Here is a 15,995-nt window from a genome sequence, read left to right on the forward strand (position 1 = left end):
TTAAGCCAAGATGATGAAACCTGGTTGGAACCCAGGAAGTCACCGATGGAAAAAGCAATAAACACAGTTATTGTGGATGTCTTCAGATGAAACACAGAGGTTAGTAGCCAGGTCTGCAGTGAACATCATATGTCAAACAAGTATTTGAATTTGAATGTTGATTAAATTCTAGTGGTGTGAAGGACTTTTTTTTATTTTATTTCTGTTATGATTAGTAGAGGGTTTTCATTTTGTTTTGCCAATTAAAGAGAAAGGTATATCCCGCGAAGGAAAACTAGGAACATCCATAGAAACATAGAAAGTGACGGCAGAAAAGGGCCAAGGCCCATCGAGTCTGCCCATTCCTTTGACCCACCCCCCTAGTTAATTGCTCTCTGATGACCTTTTCCCTCGAAGAGATCCGACATGAGCATCCCAAATGATCTTAAAAACTTGCACGCTGCTGGCCTCAACCACCTGTACTGGGAGCCTATTCCAGCTGTCCACCACTCTTTCAGTGAAGAAGTACTTCCTGGTGTCGCCATGAAACTTCCCGCCCTTTATTTTCAGCGGGTGTCCTCTTGTGGCTGAGGGTCCCCTAAGAAGGAAAACATTATCTTCTACCTTGATGCGACCAGTGACATACTTAAACGTCTCAATCATGTCCCCTCTCTTTCTACGTTCTTCGAGAGAGTATAGCCGCAATTCGTTCAGCCTTTCTTCGTATGATAGATCTTTGAGCCCCGAGATCATCTTGGTGGCCATTCGCTGTACCGACTCGATTCTCAGCACATCCCTCCCCTTTAGAACCACAGAACTCTGGAACAACCTCACATCCCCGCTCAGAATTTCAAGCTCCCTCCAATCCTTCCGCAAACACCTGAAAACTTGGCTCTTTTCAAAAATCTAACACCTCCCGCTCTTTGGTTCTTTATCTTCCTAGCTCCTTTTCTATAACCCTTCATTGTAGCTCCTTTTCAACCTAACCCTGTAAACCGTGCCGAGCTCTACGCTTGTGGAGATGGCGCGGTATACAAACCTAAGGTTTAGTTTAGTTTAGAAAGGTGAGCTCTACGTTTAATCTCAATTTCTCCCTTTCTGCTTCTACTACTATAGACAGACTACTATAGACATTTATAGACAATCCCTGCTCAGAAGAGCTTACAATCTAACTTGGACAGACAGACATGACATGTAGGGTTGGGGATGCAGAACCCAAGGTGAAAGGAGTTAGGAATCGAAAGCACTCTCGAAGAGCTGAGCTTTTAACTGGGCCTTGAACACTGCCAGAGACGGAGCCCGCTGTAGGGATTCTTGTTCCAAGCATATGGTGCAGCAAGGTAAATCTTTACTCCAGATAACTCAAGCTCTTCTCTCAGTTTACCCTCTATGCCCAGGGTTGAAAGAGACAGGACAGCTGCCATTATTCCTGCTTCACTGCCTTGTATGCATAGGCCTGCAAGCAGATTTTCAAAGAGAAGCGCTCTGCAAAGTTCACTTTTGAGAACAGTAGGGTCAATAGTTCCATATGAACATTGAGTGGAGGAGTAGACTAGTGGTTTACATTAAGCCCAGCATCTTTCAAGGTTCAATATTTTTGCTGGACATGGTTGTTAGGATATTTGGCCCTTACGGACATTGCTCTGCATTTAGAAATTTTATTAAATGCTCTATGTTAGCATAAGCTGTGGAAGCAAATATATACAAAAAATGAGTATTTCTCCAAATAGTGTCTTTTCTTCTGTAATCCTTTCCTCCAGGCACGCACTGTCCAGTTTCGTTTTTATATCAGCGCTCAGAGACAGAATTTTGAGGACTCTTTTGTCAGGGGCAGCTATGATAATCTGTCCTCAGTCAATTTATTTTAATTCAAAAAAAGCAATTGGTTTTCGGTCCACATAATTTATCATTCAGCCCAAAGTTTTGTCAATGGCTATTTGGCTTTCTTGAACCTGAAGAGTCAGCTTCAAAAATAAACTACATTCGGCTTGCAATTTTATTCTCTTTTAATCCATTCTCTTTGCCATGCGTGACTCTACTTTAGTTGACTCTATGTTTTGGGATAGGTTCTCATACAGAAACTTTTTTTTAATCTGTGGAACAGTTTTACATCTCACATGACTGGAGACTTGTACAGCATAGTTAGAACATTCATGAAATAATCTATAATGAATTCAAAACTGGGGCCAGGCTACAGATTCATCTGTTTCATCAAATCTGTCACAAAGTGAAGATTCTGGAAAATATTTTTAGAGCACCCACGAGGAGTCAGAAGTGAGGCAGAAGCTGGGGCACATCTTTCCACTGCCCATTCATCAGATCACAGAACAATCGAAAATAGTAATTAATATTTCGAGTAGGCAGCTATCTGAAGCCGAATTGGCAGTGTTATCTAGAAGGCTATGTTTTTGTACCTACAAATTCATTGGACATAATTCAATTCCAGATAAATTTAGAAATATGTATTAGATCGTTAACTTTAAAGGGGTTGGTTTTTTTTCAGGACAAACAGCAAGCAGATCAGCCAATTATAGGAAAATAAATCCAGTTGTGTCCTCCGGGTCTTTTAGACAATTAGTATTACAAGATGTGTCTAAATTAGTACGGAAGAATAATACTCAGACATTTAATTCAACAAAGAAAGAGCATCAAGCTTTAAAAACTTTACAATTTGATTCTATCATCATAAGTCGGGCAGACAAAGGGGGAGCCGTTGGTCTGGAATACTTCAGACTATATCTCCCCTGCCCAACATCAAAGATAAAACGACTCCAAACAGTACAAAACACAGCCCTAAGACTTATCTACTCTCTGAAAAAGTACGACCACATCACGGAGGCCTACCACGACTCACACTGGCTCCCAATTCAAGCCAGAATACAATTCAAATTCCTTTGCCTACTTTTCAAAGTCATAAACGGAAACAGCCCTTCCTACTGGAACAATCGACTAACTCATTCCACCTCAATCAGACACAGGAGAACACACACAATATTTGCACACCCACCAACCAAAAAGGTCAAACGAAAAAAAATATATGACAACCTACTGGCCACCAGAGCAGCGAACCTGGACCAACAACTCACCAACCTGCTGACTTCATCCACAGACTACAAAACTTTCAAAAAAGAAACTAAAACCTTACTCTTCAAAAAACACATAAAACCAATTATCACTCTACCAACAAATCTCCAAACTCCACCAACATCTACTTCCCACACCTCAGCAAATTAGAAAACCTTACCATATAAGCTTATGTATTAAGATCATAACAATTCTTATGTAATCCGCCTTGAACCGCAAGGTAAAGGCGGAATAGAAGTCACTAATGTAATGTAATGTAATATAATCAGTAAATGTTCCTCCTCTCTGTCAAGGTCACCTGAGGTTCAAAGTGGCTATTACCAGCTTTTGAAGCTATTAGCGCTGGACAAACACTGGAGAATTGGTTTGATCACCCCTTTCGGCTTCAGCTAGAAATTCTAGAGGGTGAAATGGGACAGAGCACAGTTTTGGGGTTCAAGAAGGGACTGGATAACTTCCTGAAGGAAAAGGGGATAGAAGGGTATAGATAGAGGATCACTATACAGGTCCTGGACCTGATGGGCCGCCGCGTGAGCGGACTGCTGGGCATGATGGACCTCTGGTCTGACCCAGCAGAGGCACTGCTTATGTTCTTATGATTAAAAATTTAGAACGCCTCTGATTGAATTGGTTATAAAGGAAAGATTTTAAAAATGCACCATCTTTAACTGTACTTATATATATGTGTAATCTGTTCTCAGCTCTATATATTCCCTATTACTTTCCAAAGCTAAGGGTTCTCCTTTCTGTTACAACTTCCAGCGAGCTCTCCCAAAAAGTTGTTAAATCCTTATCCACCCCTTTATCTCCTTGATTCTCATTAGGAGTGGAAGCTCCCACAGGATTTTTTATCGGAAGGTAATTAACTCTTAACAATAGGAGGTAAATTTTCTGTTGGAATACATAATATTTCAGGTATTTCCAAACCATCTCAACGGGGGGGATTTAGGAAAGTTCAGAAGTCTCAAATTATTTTTTCTCAATTGGTTTTCGAAACGCTCCATTTTTCTTGAAATATAGGACCTTTCCTTTACCAATTCAAATTCTGTCTGTTTCATTTCAGAGAGTTTTGTCTCATGCTTCTCTACTTTTTCTTTTACTTGTGTAATAGCCAAACTCTAATGCTCCACTTTGGAGAAGATAGTCCCATAGTCAGTGGATAATGTAGAAAAAGATAACTTTAGATCAGTGTCCATAACTGATATGGCTTGCCATAGTGCCTCCAAGTTATTTTTGCGGGCTTTTCCAGTCCCCCCAAATTGTAAAGTGGATCCTCCCGAAACACCTCTCACCTCTGCTCTGGTGCAGGGTATATGTTGAACTTCTCCCTGCTCTCCATCTCCTGTCGAGGTCCGAAGATTCCATCCTGGGGATCGTCAGCCCCAGTTCTCCTTACACCAGTGTGCTTCCGGGTGGGGCTGCTCCGGACTCAATGACGCCCTCTCCGCTTGTACGGGTTTGCCCGAAGAGATCAGGCTCTCCCCCGAGTTAGGAAGTGCAGATTCGCCTGGGCGGGGAAAAAGCCTCTGCAATCGTCCGCACTAACTGCTGCTGGGTTATCGCCGCTGGAGGGTTAAAACGAAGGGCCCCCTTGTCTCCAGACAGGGGAAGGTTGAAAAAGCAGTGTTGGCACAGCAAGGTAGGTAATGGAGCTCTCCTCTCTCAAGCGTCCGCTTCCGACGCCATCTTGATTTTTTTCTGACTGGTCATTTTGAGATTGAATCGAGGTGGTTAGGTAGGGTTAGACGTCTGTCCATTAGGAAAGACGCGATTCTGTGTAGGACACCCATGTGCAGTTCTCAAAAGCCGCTCAGGCGGCTGCTGGGACTGGGTGTCGTATACAGAATCAGGCCCTATATGTTGCTCCCAAAATGCCTATATCCCAACTAACTATAAGACAAAGCACAGTCTACAATTAACACTGACTTAAGTTTAGCAACTTCTTTTAAATATATTCTCTATAGCAGCTTTGTACCCTACAGACTTTGTTCCTCTGGAGGGGAAAACCATATTCACCACATCTGTTTTCTGAGCCACACCAGCCCCCCCCCCAAGTTTCTTCACACAAGGACATCTGTGACGAGGTCGCCTTGTGGCTATGTTTTCGATTACTAGCCATGAACAAGGTAAGAATGCGACCCGAAAGCACTTTGTAATTCTGAAGAACAGAACGTTTTCGTATGCTTTCTTAAAAGTGTGAGTTGTGTCGGGATCCGAACACGTTTGCGCATGCTTTGTGGACTTGTTGGTGTATTCGGGCTTTTTGGGCTGAGGTTATCTCTTATTTGAGCTCGCTTTTGGAGACGTCTGCAGAGGGCACGGTTGAGCAGATGGTACTGGATTTACCGGGAGCCTTTCGTTCCTTGCTTCCGGGAGCTCAATGGCTGTGTCCGTAAAGTGTGTCTCCTGGCCCGCCGTTGTATCATGCAGCAGTGGACCTCCTCGACTCCTCCGTCTTTTTGGCATTGGAGAGCTCTTCTTCATGAGTTGGTTCTTCAGGAGGCCCGGGAGGTGGGGAGTTCCCTTAAGCGTCGGCGGAGCTTCTTGTTGATCTGGGATCCTTATTTCAGTTCTTTGTCTCCTAGGGGACGTGGCCTTCTTCTGAACACCTTGACTTGAAGCAGCTTTCTCCTGGCTAGTTCTGGATCTCGACATCTCTCTGCTCTGGGGTCTGGGTTTGGGGGGGGTTTGTAGAGGGGTTCTGTTTAGAGGGAGGGGGATGCCTAGCTGGTTAAAAAAAAAAAAAGTGTGAGTTGTTACCATTGTACATATAAAGTGCTTTATATTGTTTCTGGAAAGCTTTGCAACCCTCCACAAAAAAAAAGTCTAGATGAAAAATGAGTGCTCTAACCAAATTTTCAGCAGTCAATTTGTTAAGCAACCAGGCAAGTTTCATGGACTGGAAGCAATGGAGCAATACAAACAAGATTTGTATACTACCAGTGAACCTGCGTTATGATTAATTATCGTATATTAGAGTAGATGAATATGAGCATGGGGGAATGAATGAAAAGGAAATCATTTTGGCTTTTATTGGAGGGGGGATAAGAAAATATTTAGGCTATTTCTCTCTCTAAATGAATAGAGCCCTTAAACGCTAGTCAATCAGCTGGCATCTTGCTTGCTCTGAAAAGCCAAGATTAAGTGCCTGGAAGCCGGAGAGTCGCACAAAATCTGGATTATAGCCTAACACAGCGGGGATGAATGGGCCGAAGTACAGTCAGGTACTTGCATATGCCTGCCATTTAATTTTTTTTCTCAGCAATTAACTTGGCTGGCACTTCTGGCTGGAATTCAACATAAGCTACTGCAAGATTGTTTTGGGGTTTGTTTTTTTTTTCCCCTCTTTGTGTGTTTTGCATCAGTGTGGAAAGACCTAGGAACACGCTACAAAAAATGTGACACCCCCTTCAATTATTCTTTTCACTGTGGGGGAAAATCAGAATACACTTTCAATGAAAAAAGTGTTGATTTATTCCATGTGTTTCATTTGGTGCATATAATTAAAGGTACACGGCAGGTTTATTCTACAATTGATGATTGAGCGTTGGACAAATGGGAAGCAGAGCTGTTAGAATAATAATGGTGTCAGGTCAAAAGCGCGCCGGGACAAAGGAGCGCGCAGACAATTGAGCGCAGCGCGGAGGTGCGCGCCGTAGAAAATTACTGTTTTTAGGGCTCCGATGGGGGTGGGGGGTGACGTGGGGGGGAACCCCCCCCCCCACTTTACTTAATAGAGATCGCGCCGCGTTGTGTGGGGTTTGGGGGGTTGTAACCCCCCACATTTTACTGAAAACTTCACTTTTTCCCTGTTTTTAATAACAGTGCCTGGCTGACCATCAGTCACTGGTTTGAGACAGAGGAAAAGATGGGATGGGTTGGAGGTGTGGCTTATCAGAGTCAACCGTTAGCTAATCAGAGTGCGAGAAAAGGAGCAAAGAAACGAAGAGAAGCAACAGGCCAGCCGGAGCGTCAATGAAAAGTTGAGGTAACGGGCAAGGAAATCGGAGCGATCAGAGCTCTGCTAACTGCCGTCCGCCATCTTGATTCTCTCGTATTATCACTCTTCCGCCAGTACTAAGTATAAATTAGTTATGAAACAAGTACTTTTTGAGTGGCATGAACGAATCTTAAGAAAAGCAAATTTAGAAAATATATTCTTAAATGAACGATAAGCCGGTGAGCTTTAACCTGTAACGCTAGCCGCAGTGAAAGTTTTTTGAGCGGTGGAGTGGTATGTTTCTGAGGCCTGGTTTGAGCCTTGTGTTTGAAATTGTGCATGAAAATATAGTAACACGCTGAATATAAATATAATTTATTTATTTAAGCATTTATATAGCACTTATAGTCTAAGTGGTTTTACAGTCAGTTACTCAAGCATTTTTTCCCCTATCAGTCCCAGTGGGCTCACACTCAATCTAAGGTACCTGGGGCAGTGGGGGATTAAGTGACTTGCCCAGGGTCACAAGGAGCAGCATGGGATTTGAACCCACAACCTCAGGATGCTGAGGCTTTAGCTCCAACCACTGTGCCACACACTCTCCAGTGTTAGCCAGCTCCACAAACCTGGAAATACAGTGCCAAAGCCAGAACATGACCCAGCACTGAATTTCCAGGAATAATGCTGATGGTGGTCAGCAAAACACTAAGCACTGCTGGCTGAAAATTTAGACCTTAAGATGGTAGCTTCTAAAGGTTATTTCCTTGCTAACCTGGCCAGACTGAAAATTCCCCTCTCCAAATGTGGCTGAAAGCAAGAATGGGATCTCATGACAAATAACATGTCCTATCATGATAACACATGTTAGTAACTCTAGCTGTCAATCTCTACTGTGGAGGGATTGCACAGTGGAAGCTTGAAGCAGTGACTCGTTGAAGGCCTGATACTCTGTCCAGATGGGAGGTATTGGTCTCATGCACTGATTCAAGCTGAGTCATTTATGAAGGTGAACCCTTTATAACTCAGGTTTGTCTGGTGCAGAGAAAAAGCCACAAAAGTGGCCAAAGGTGTTGGCGGAGATTTCTATTCTGTCATTTTGTTGGGCTAAATCGTGAGCGGAACCTTTACAGTGCAAGCAGAAGAGATGGAGCTCTTTAGGACTCCAGCCTCTCACAAAAAAAAAGTGGGCACACAACAGAAAAAAACATTTGAAAATTCAAGAAAAAGTTATCTGTAGAAACCAAAGGAGTGAAAAATGTCGAGCACTTTTCTGGTGTACCAAAAAAGAAATTAAATCAACTCAAAGGTGACTTTTTTTCAGGAACAGTTTGCTATAAAGCAAAGTTGAAGCAAGAAAACTGAGCAGATGAGATTATGTGCATAGCTCAGAACTTAACATTAATATTTATGATAAGAACATAAAAATAGCCTTACTGGGTCATACCAATGGTCCATGAAGACCAGTAGTCCATTCTCATGGTGGCCAATCCAGGTCACTAGTACCTGGCCAAAACCCAATGACTAGCAACATTCCATGCTACCGATCCAGGGCAAGCAGTGGCTTCCCCCATGTCTTTCTCAATAACAGACTATGAACTTTTTCTCCAGGAACTTGGCCAAAACTTTCTTAAAACCAGCTATGCTACCCGCTCTTACCATATGGGTAAAGCAGTTTCATCCTGGCACTGTCAGATGGTGTCAACCAATATCTACCTTAATCCTTCTTGCCGATTGAAAAGAAATAACTTTTCACATAAATATTATTCTTATCATTATTCTTATTATTTTAGAAAGAACACGTGATACTTAAGCCCTGTGTGTCACTGTGGAAGTGTTTAAACAGTGACAGCTTTTTGACAGTTGTCTGAAAGTGTCTCTTCAGTACAACTCATAATAACAAAACTGACAGCTCCTTTGGGGAAAGAGAAGAATGGCTCTCAGTGTGACAGTTTTCCCCACGAGGGTTATTGCAAGAAGCCACATGAAAAGCGTAGCGACGCATTCTGTGGCCAAAAGGTTCATACAGTTACATTTTGTCTCTGTATGATGAGATGGAAGACACAGAAATTGGCAAAAAAAAAAAAACAAAACCCTCTATTTCTTTACAAATAGCTCACAGTGCAAATATATATTCTAAAGATAGTTACAAAGAAAAAATAATGTTTGTAGCAGACAGATGTTCAGCTTTACTGCAAGTCAAACCTCTGATCTCAGAGAAAGATATTCCATGGAATGTGTAGCATGTGGATTTTTAAATACCAAAATCCTCTTGCAGAACTTTCAAAATAAGTCCCCCAAATGAGTCAGCAACTACATAGTAGTGTCAGTAGACAGGAATATCTCCAAAAGGCATGATGAAATATGTGTTTAAATTCTTACTATATTGCATATGATGGAATATAATAACATAACATAGTAGATACGAATAGTCCATCCAGTCTGCCCAACCTGATTCAATTTTTAAAAAAAAATTTTTCTTAGCTATTTCTGGGTAAGAATCCAAAGCTCTGCCCAGTACTATGCTTAGGTTCCAACTACTGAAGTCTCCATCAAAGCCCACTCCTGCCCATCTACACTATCTCAGCCATTGAAGCCCTCCCCAGCCCATCCTCAACCAAACGGCCATATACAGATACAGAGCGTGCAAGTCTGCCCAGGGCTGGCCTTAGTTCTTCAATATTTGCTATTATTTTCTGATTCTAAATCCTCTGTGTTCATCCCACGCTTTTTTGAACTCCTTTTTCCTCTCCACCACCTCTCTTGGGAGCGCATTCCAGGCATCCGTCACCCTCTCTGTAAAGTAGAATGTCCTTAAATTGCTCTCGAGTCTACCACCCCTCAACTTCAAATTATGTCCTCTGGTTTTACCATTTTCCTTTCTCTGGAAAAAGTTTTGCTCTACGTTAATACCTTTCACGTATTTGAACGTCTGAATCATATCTCCCCTGTCCCTCCTTTTCTCTAGGGCAGTGGTCTCAAACTCACGGCCCGGAGGCCCTCGCTTTGTTTATCATAATCACAAAAATAAAATAAAACAGTTTCTTCATCATATGTCTCGAGCTATAAATTTCAACATTATTATTAAGACTCAGCCAAAAGGAAAGATTTATAAACTATAAAGTGTTTTACCTCATGCAAAATTGTCATTTCTTTAATAAGACATTAACTATTTTTTTCTGAGGCCCTCCAAATACCAAAATGTGGCCCTGCAAAGGGTTGGCATTTGAGACCACTGCTCTAGGGTATACGTATTCATATTAAGCTGGCCCTTGAACAATCTTTGGCAGTACAAACAATTCACGTAAACATTTTGCAAAATCACCCAACTGATCTTCAACATTCCATTTTAAGGAAAAACAGAAAGCAAAACTAGAAGCAATAAAACATTCTTCCATTTCTAAGAGCAGAAAGCCATAAATGCCAAACAGTCATCGTTTTTTTTTTAATTGAGATAAATCATTTCATGATGGCATTAAGATGCTCCTACCACCGATACACATGTGAAGTATTTAACATAAGAATAGCCTTACTGGGTCAGACCAATGGTCCATCAAGTCCAGTATCCTTAGTACTTGGCCAAATCCAACGAGTAGCAACATTCCAGAATCCCAGCGTTTCCAAAGATTCCGGAACCCCAAAGAATATCAACATTCCATGCAGAATCTCAAAGAATAGCAAGATTCCGGAACCCCAAAGAGTAGCAACATTCCATGCAGAATCTCAAAGAATAGCAAGATTCCGGAACCCCAAAGAGTAGCAACATTCCATGCAGAATCTCAAAGAATAGCAAGATTCCGGAACCCCAAAGAGTAGCAACATTCCATGCAGAATCTCAAAGAATAGCAAGATTCCGGAACCCCAAAGAGTAGCAACATTCCATGCAGAATCTCAAAGAATAGCAAGATTCCGGAACCCCAAAGAATATCAACATTCCATGCAGAATCTCAAAGAATAGCAAGATTCCGGAACCCCAAAGAGTAGCAACATTCCATGCAGAATCTCAAAGAATAGCAAGATTCCGGAACCCCAAAGAGTAGCAACATTCCATGCAGAATCTCAAAGAATAGCAAGATTCCGGAACCCCAAAGAGTAGCAACATTCCATGCCACCGATCCAGGGCAAGCACTAAAGCATAATTGTGGTCAGGCCACTATTTAAAGGTTTCCTTTATGATGACTGTAGATCCACACTAGCAACATCATGAAAACATCCACAGAATGTCACCCATAACAGTTCCTAAATTTAGAGTAGAGACTTGAAAACAAACCAGAAAAAAGGATGCAAATCAATGCCTTCAAAGGAAGATTTTTAAGACCAACAAACATTGGTATTTTAATGAGTTTGTCTTTCCAATTTGTGCACTAAAGATTTCCAATAACAAGCAGAAATAATTTCATTTTCTTCCACTTAGTCATTATATACTAAGGCCCATTAACATTTTCTGGTTCAGATCTTCTGAAATCAAAGTGGACTTGAAAAATTACCAGTTTCTTGCAGCTGATGCATAATGCGTTTCAGTCCAGCACTTCATTTCGTTGATTAAAGGGAAGCTGGGCACCACATTGACAGTGCAGGTCAGGGACACATTCTCTCTCTCTTGAATGCTATTTAGGTTACTGATTTTTGACTACTTAGAAATTATTCTGAAAAGTTACGAATAGTGAATGTTCAGTTAAGCTGCTCTTTAATAGTGTGGAAGAATAAAACCTGCGCCCAAAAGCTGGAAATCTTTTTGTAGCGTCCCTCCAGGCTCCCTACTTTCCCTTATTCTATTCAATCCATTCATGAGTTCACTGGGTGACATCAAGTTCACAATGCAAGAACAACTGCTCACCTATGCTGGTGACATCTTCCTACTCATACAGCTGAACCCAAACTCTTCGAATGCCTCAGAAATAATATCAGAAGGAATAAACAAAATTTCCAGCTGGGCCAATAGAAACTTTCACACTAAACATCTTCTTACTATCCCCTCTGACAGTTATTCTATGACAAGACGTAAAACCATTTATTCAATAGTTATTCCAACTTTATGGAATGCCCTCCCCACAATCCTAAGACAGCAAACTAATTTAAATAATTTCCAGTCCAATCTTAAAACTTTACTTTTTAAAGATGCTTACGAGACAACCCCATTTCCCTGATGTTTTTTCCTTTACTTTCTCCTTTTTATTTTAAGTGTTGCAACATTTCCCATTTCCCTTTAGTTCAATATTTTGTCCAATAGAATTTTTAAAATAAATTATGTATGATGTAAATTATGTATGATGTAAATCACTTAGAAAATTAATTCGGTATATCAAGCCATAAGAAATTTGAAACTCAATTCACAGAAAACGTCCAAAGTACTTGGAGTCATTCTTGACTCTACGCTGTTATACGTATCCCAAATATCCAACCTATTGAAGAAAACCTTCTACAAACAGAAACGTTTATGGTTGATCCGACCCTTCTTTTACGAACATCACTTTGCTGTCTTAGTTCAAATGCTCATCCTATCTCAACTTGACTACTGCAACTCATTATATGCTGGTCTATGCACCAAACAGCTATACAGATTACAATTTATCCATAACACAGTAATCAGACTGATTTTTAGACTCAAGAAATTTGATGCAGTTACGGAATATTATCACAAACTACACTGGCCACCCATAACTTCCTGTATTCTCCTTCAAATTATCCTGCTCTGGAGGCTCTAATCCTTCTGTTCTCAGAACTATACTTCACTTCTACTAGATTATCCTGCACTGCCAAGATGATCCTCTCCTCACCAAAAGGAACCAAGTAAAATGCATATTCAACACTTGTTAACCCACGTCTCTGTAAAAATTTGGAACAATTTGTTACCTGGCACAAGAAAAGAACCCCATTACCTAAAATTCAGAAGAAAACTGAAAACATTTCTTTACCAAAAACCATTAGGGCCAGTCACTCAATTACTACCCTGAACAGTACACATCAATCAAATGAATAAAGTTCTCAGCCCAAACAAAGCTGGGGTAGTCTCAATCAAGGGCTATACACTAGGTCCAGTAATTTTCCACTTTTTCATTCCAACGGAAAAATACAGAATGAAAAAAGTGGAAAATCACTGGACTAAGTGTATAGCCCTTGATTGAGACTACCCCAGCTTTGTTGGTTGGGTGAGAACTTTTCAGTGGTCCCTCGTATAACCTGTTCTACTCTAAATAGTATGTAACAGCTAGCACAAGAGAGCGTAACGACCCTTGATTTGCACTTTACGCAACTGATGCCTATCCACTGTAAGCTCTTCATGTATGTATGTATGGGCTCTTACCTTTGTAAATTTCCTTGAACCTACATAGAGACAGTATGATCCATAAATTGTAGATTAGATAACTAATTAATATTAATGACACACAGTAATATGGAAGACAAGCTTTTCTCACTTATGGTAAGAGTTCCCATGTCTGGATTATAGGAGCATCTATTGAAGAACCAAGATTTCTGCAAGTAATATGGTTAAAATCTTCCATTAATACAGAGGAGCTCATTGATTTTAAGGTAGCAGTGCAGTTAGGTTGACATTTTTGTACTTAATGTGTGCTAAGTGCAATTTTTAAATGCAAATTAAGTGCAAAACCTCTGCAGTAATTGTAGGGGGAGTGGTTGGCTCTTGGGGGATGTCGGCTGGTTTGTTAATACAAGGAAACTAATTAACATCTTGGCTGACAGTACAGATGCAATTAGCTACATCTTTGAAGGTATAATTAGCTGTTCCAATGCATCTCTGTGATTTGAATTTAATTGACATGTGCATTAAGGGTCCTTTTACTAAGGTGCACTATAGTGCTAAACACTAATGCATCCATAGACTATAATGGATGCATTAATGTTTAGCACGCACTAAAATGGCTAGCACGCCTTAGTAACCCCTTAGCCTTTAGGACCCCTAAATGTACTAGGTACTCCCCATCTTTTTCTGCCACATTTCCAACCCCTTCATTGTTAGGTATTTAGTATACATTATTTGTGTTTAACAACTGGGTCAATGGTTCATCAAGCCCAGTAGCCCGTTCTCATGGTGGCTAATCCAGGTCATGGGTTCAATTTTATTTAGCAAGCAGTCCCTTGGAAATCCCATAGAACCTGCCAATAGGATGTGATTGAAACTCTGAAATTGCTACCCCAATTCCAATGGTAAGATTGTATTTGGTTGGCTCCCCTGCACCTAAGAGGGGACGTTGAATATGGACAAATTACCTGTGTTGGTCTATATAATGTGAGTGATTTTGTTTGTTTGGTTAAGAGGCATGGGGGGGGGGGGCAATAATCAGAGTCAAACTACCTATATAAGCATGAGGGTTAGCATCAGCATGGTTATTTTTATTTAGCTCTTCTATGGCTATTAATCAAAAGATTTCTTTTATCGGACAATAGCTCTTTAATTACCTTTCTCATCTCAATTGTCTAGGTGAATGCACTGAATCATGAACTCATTCAAAAACGAGTTCATTTGCTTGACTTTGAAACCTTGCTGATTCCAAGTCTATTCCTTTCTACTTGGCACAGTGAATGCATTCTTATGGATCATTGGACTTCCTTGTGTTTTTACAGTTTGCAATAAATAATATGCCCTTAGTATTTACAACTACAACAGATTTAGAATAAGCATTAGTCCTTTTGCAGAGCTTCATAAGAGGCTTACTTCAGAACAGGTAAGTATATATGTAGGGAACCAATTGGTGGATGCCTTCTACAAGGATCAATCAACTCAAAGAGTTCTAGGAAAGGACCAATCGTTTGACACTGCCTCCTAGGACAAAGATAGGTAGTAGTATAAAAGCAGAAAGAGGCTTCAGTTCATGCCTTATTTAGTGTCTGGGTCCTGAGAAGTACATAAGAGGCTGAAAATTAACCTTGATGTAATAGGCTAAAATATAGCTAAGTCATCACGTTAATTAATTTAAATTAAGGCTCCTGGCCATTTAAATCACCTGTCTGGGGCTAGCTGGGCATTTTCAACAGCACTTTCAAAAGTATGTATTAGATTTCCAGTTTTGGTGTATTTATGAGAGAAAAAAACCTGGCACAGATACAGTATTGACTTACGAAATGCAGTGTAGAACTCCGGCAAAGTTAAGTAACCATCGTTATTATAGTCATCAAATCGAAGAAGATCCTCTGGCATGCAGTCCAAGAAATCATCCTCTAGGTCTTCCTGCTTCATTAACTATTGAGATTAGATTATGAATGCAAACAATTAGCTATGGCTGTAAATTAAAGAACAAGGAAAATAACCCTATGGAATATAAACAGAAAATGCCAAAGTGAGGATGGAACAGTACACGTCAACCAGAGATGAAACCAATGAATAAATATTTATTAAGAATCAATAAAACAGTCTGTGTCACAAATTGGATTAAAATGTGTTGTAGACCCAACGTGGTCCATGTTTCGCCATTGGTGTCTGCCTCAGGGGCGTAAAAACATCCAGTAGATGGCAGTCTTATAACATCAGTGATTGCTTTACACAGATAAATTGGGTGCTACGCTAAAAGATTATCCTGGAAATCAGGAGAACATAAGAAGCGCCATGTCTGGATCAGACCTTCGGTCCATCAAGTCCGGTGATCCGCACACGCGGAGGCCCTGCCAGGTGTACACCTGGTGTAATTTTTAGTCAATCACCACAAAAAAGTATTCCAATAAGTCCCCACTGCTACAGAGGTGTGCCACATGAGATAAATATGTATTTATAAATGGAGAAAAGACCTCAGTTTCTTCCAGGGAAAGGCAATTCACCTGGAGGATCTCTATGCCCGCCGTACTCAACTCAAAGCAGCATAGGAAAAAACATCCCTGGTCAAAAACTCCATTATAAAGCAATATTTGGAAAATCTTGTAGTATAAAGTCCAAAAAAGCACAAAAACACTTCTCTCTCAAGTTCACTGTCCTCCAGGTGGGATCTGAATCCAAACAGTTCACACAGTTTTCACCACGCTAATCTTCTTTCAAACGTGGGAA

At 40.8% G+C, this 15,995-nt stretch overlaps 1 protein-coding gene across 5 annotated transcripts in view; it reads right to left on the reverse strand.

Moving 5' to 3' along the window:
* FSTL4 (follistatin like 4) overlaps window positions 1-15,995 on the reverse strand; it is a 529,137-nt gene that overhangs the window by 100,610 nt on the left and 412,532 nt on the right. For all 5 annotated transcript variants that reach the window (XM_033927446.1, XM_033927449.1, XM_033927448.1 and 2 more), the window contains one exon: window positions 15,080-15,200. In XM_033927446.1, the coding sequence (XP_033783337.1) occupies window positions 15,080-15,200 (121 nt within the window). The remainder of the gene's footprint in view (window positions 1-15,079; window positions 15,201-15,995) is intronic.

This window comes from Geotrypetes seraphini, chromosome 18 (genome assembly GCF_902459505.1).
Source record: "Geotrypetes seraphini chromosome 18, aGeoSer1.1, whole genome shotgun sequence".
NCBI classification, from domain to species: Eukaryota; Metazoa; Chordata; class Amphibia; order Gymnophiona; family Dermophiidae; genus Geotrypetes; species Geotrypetes seraphini.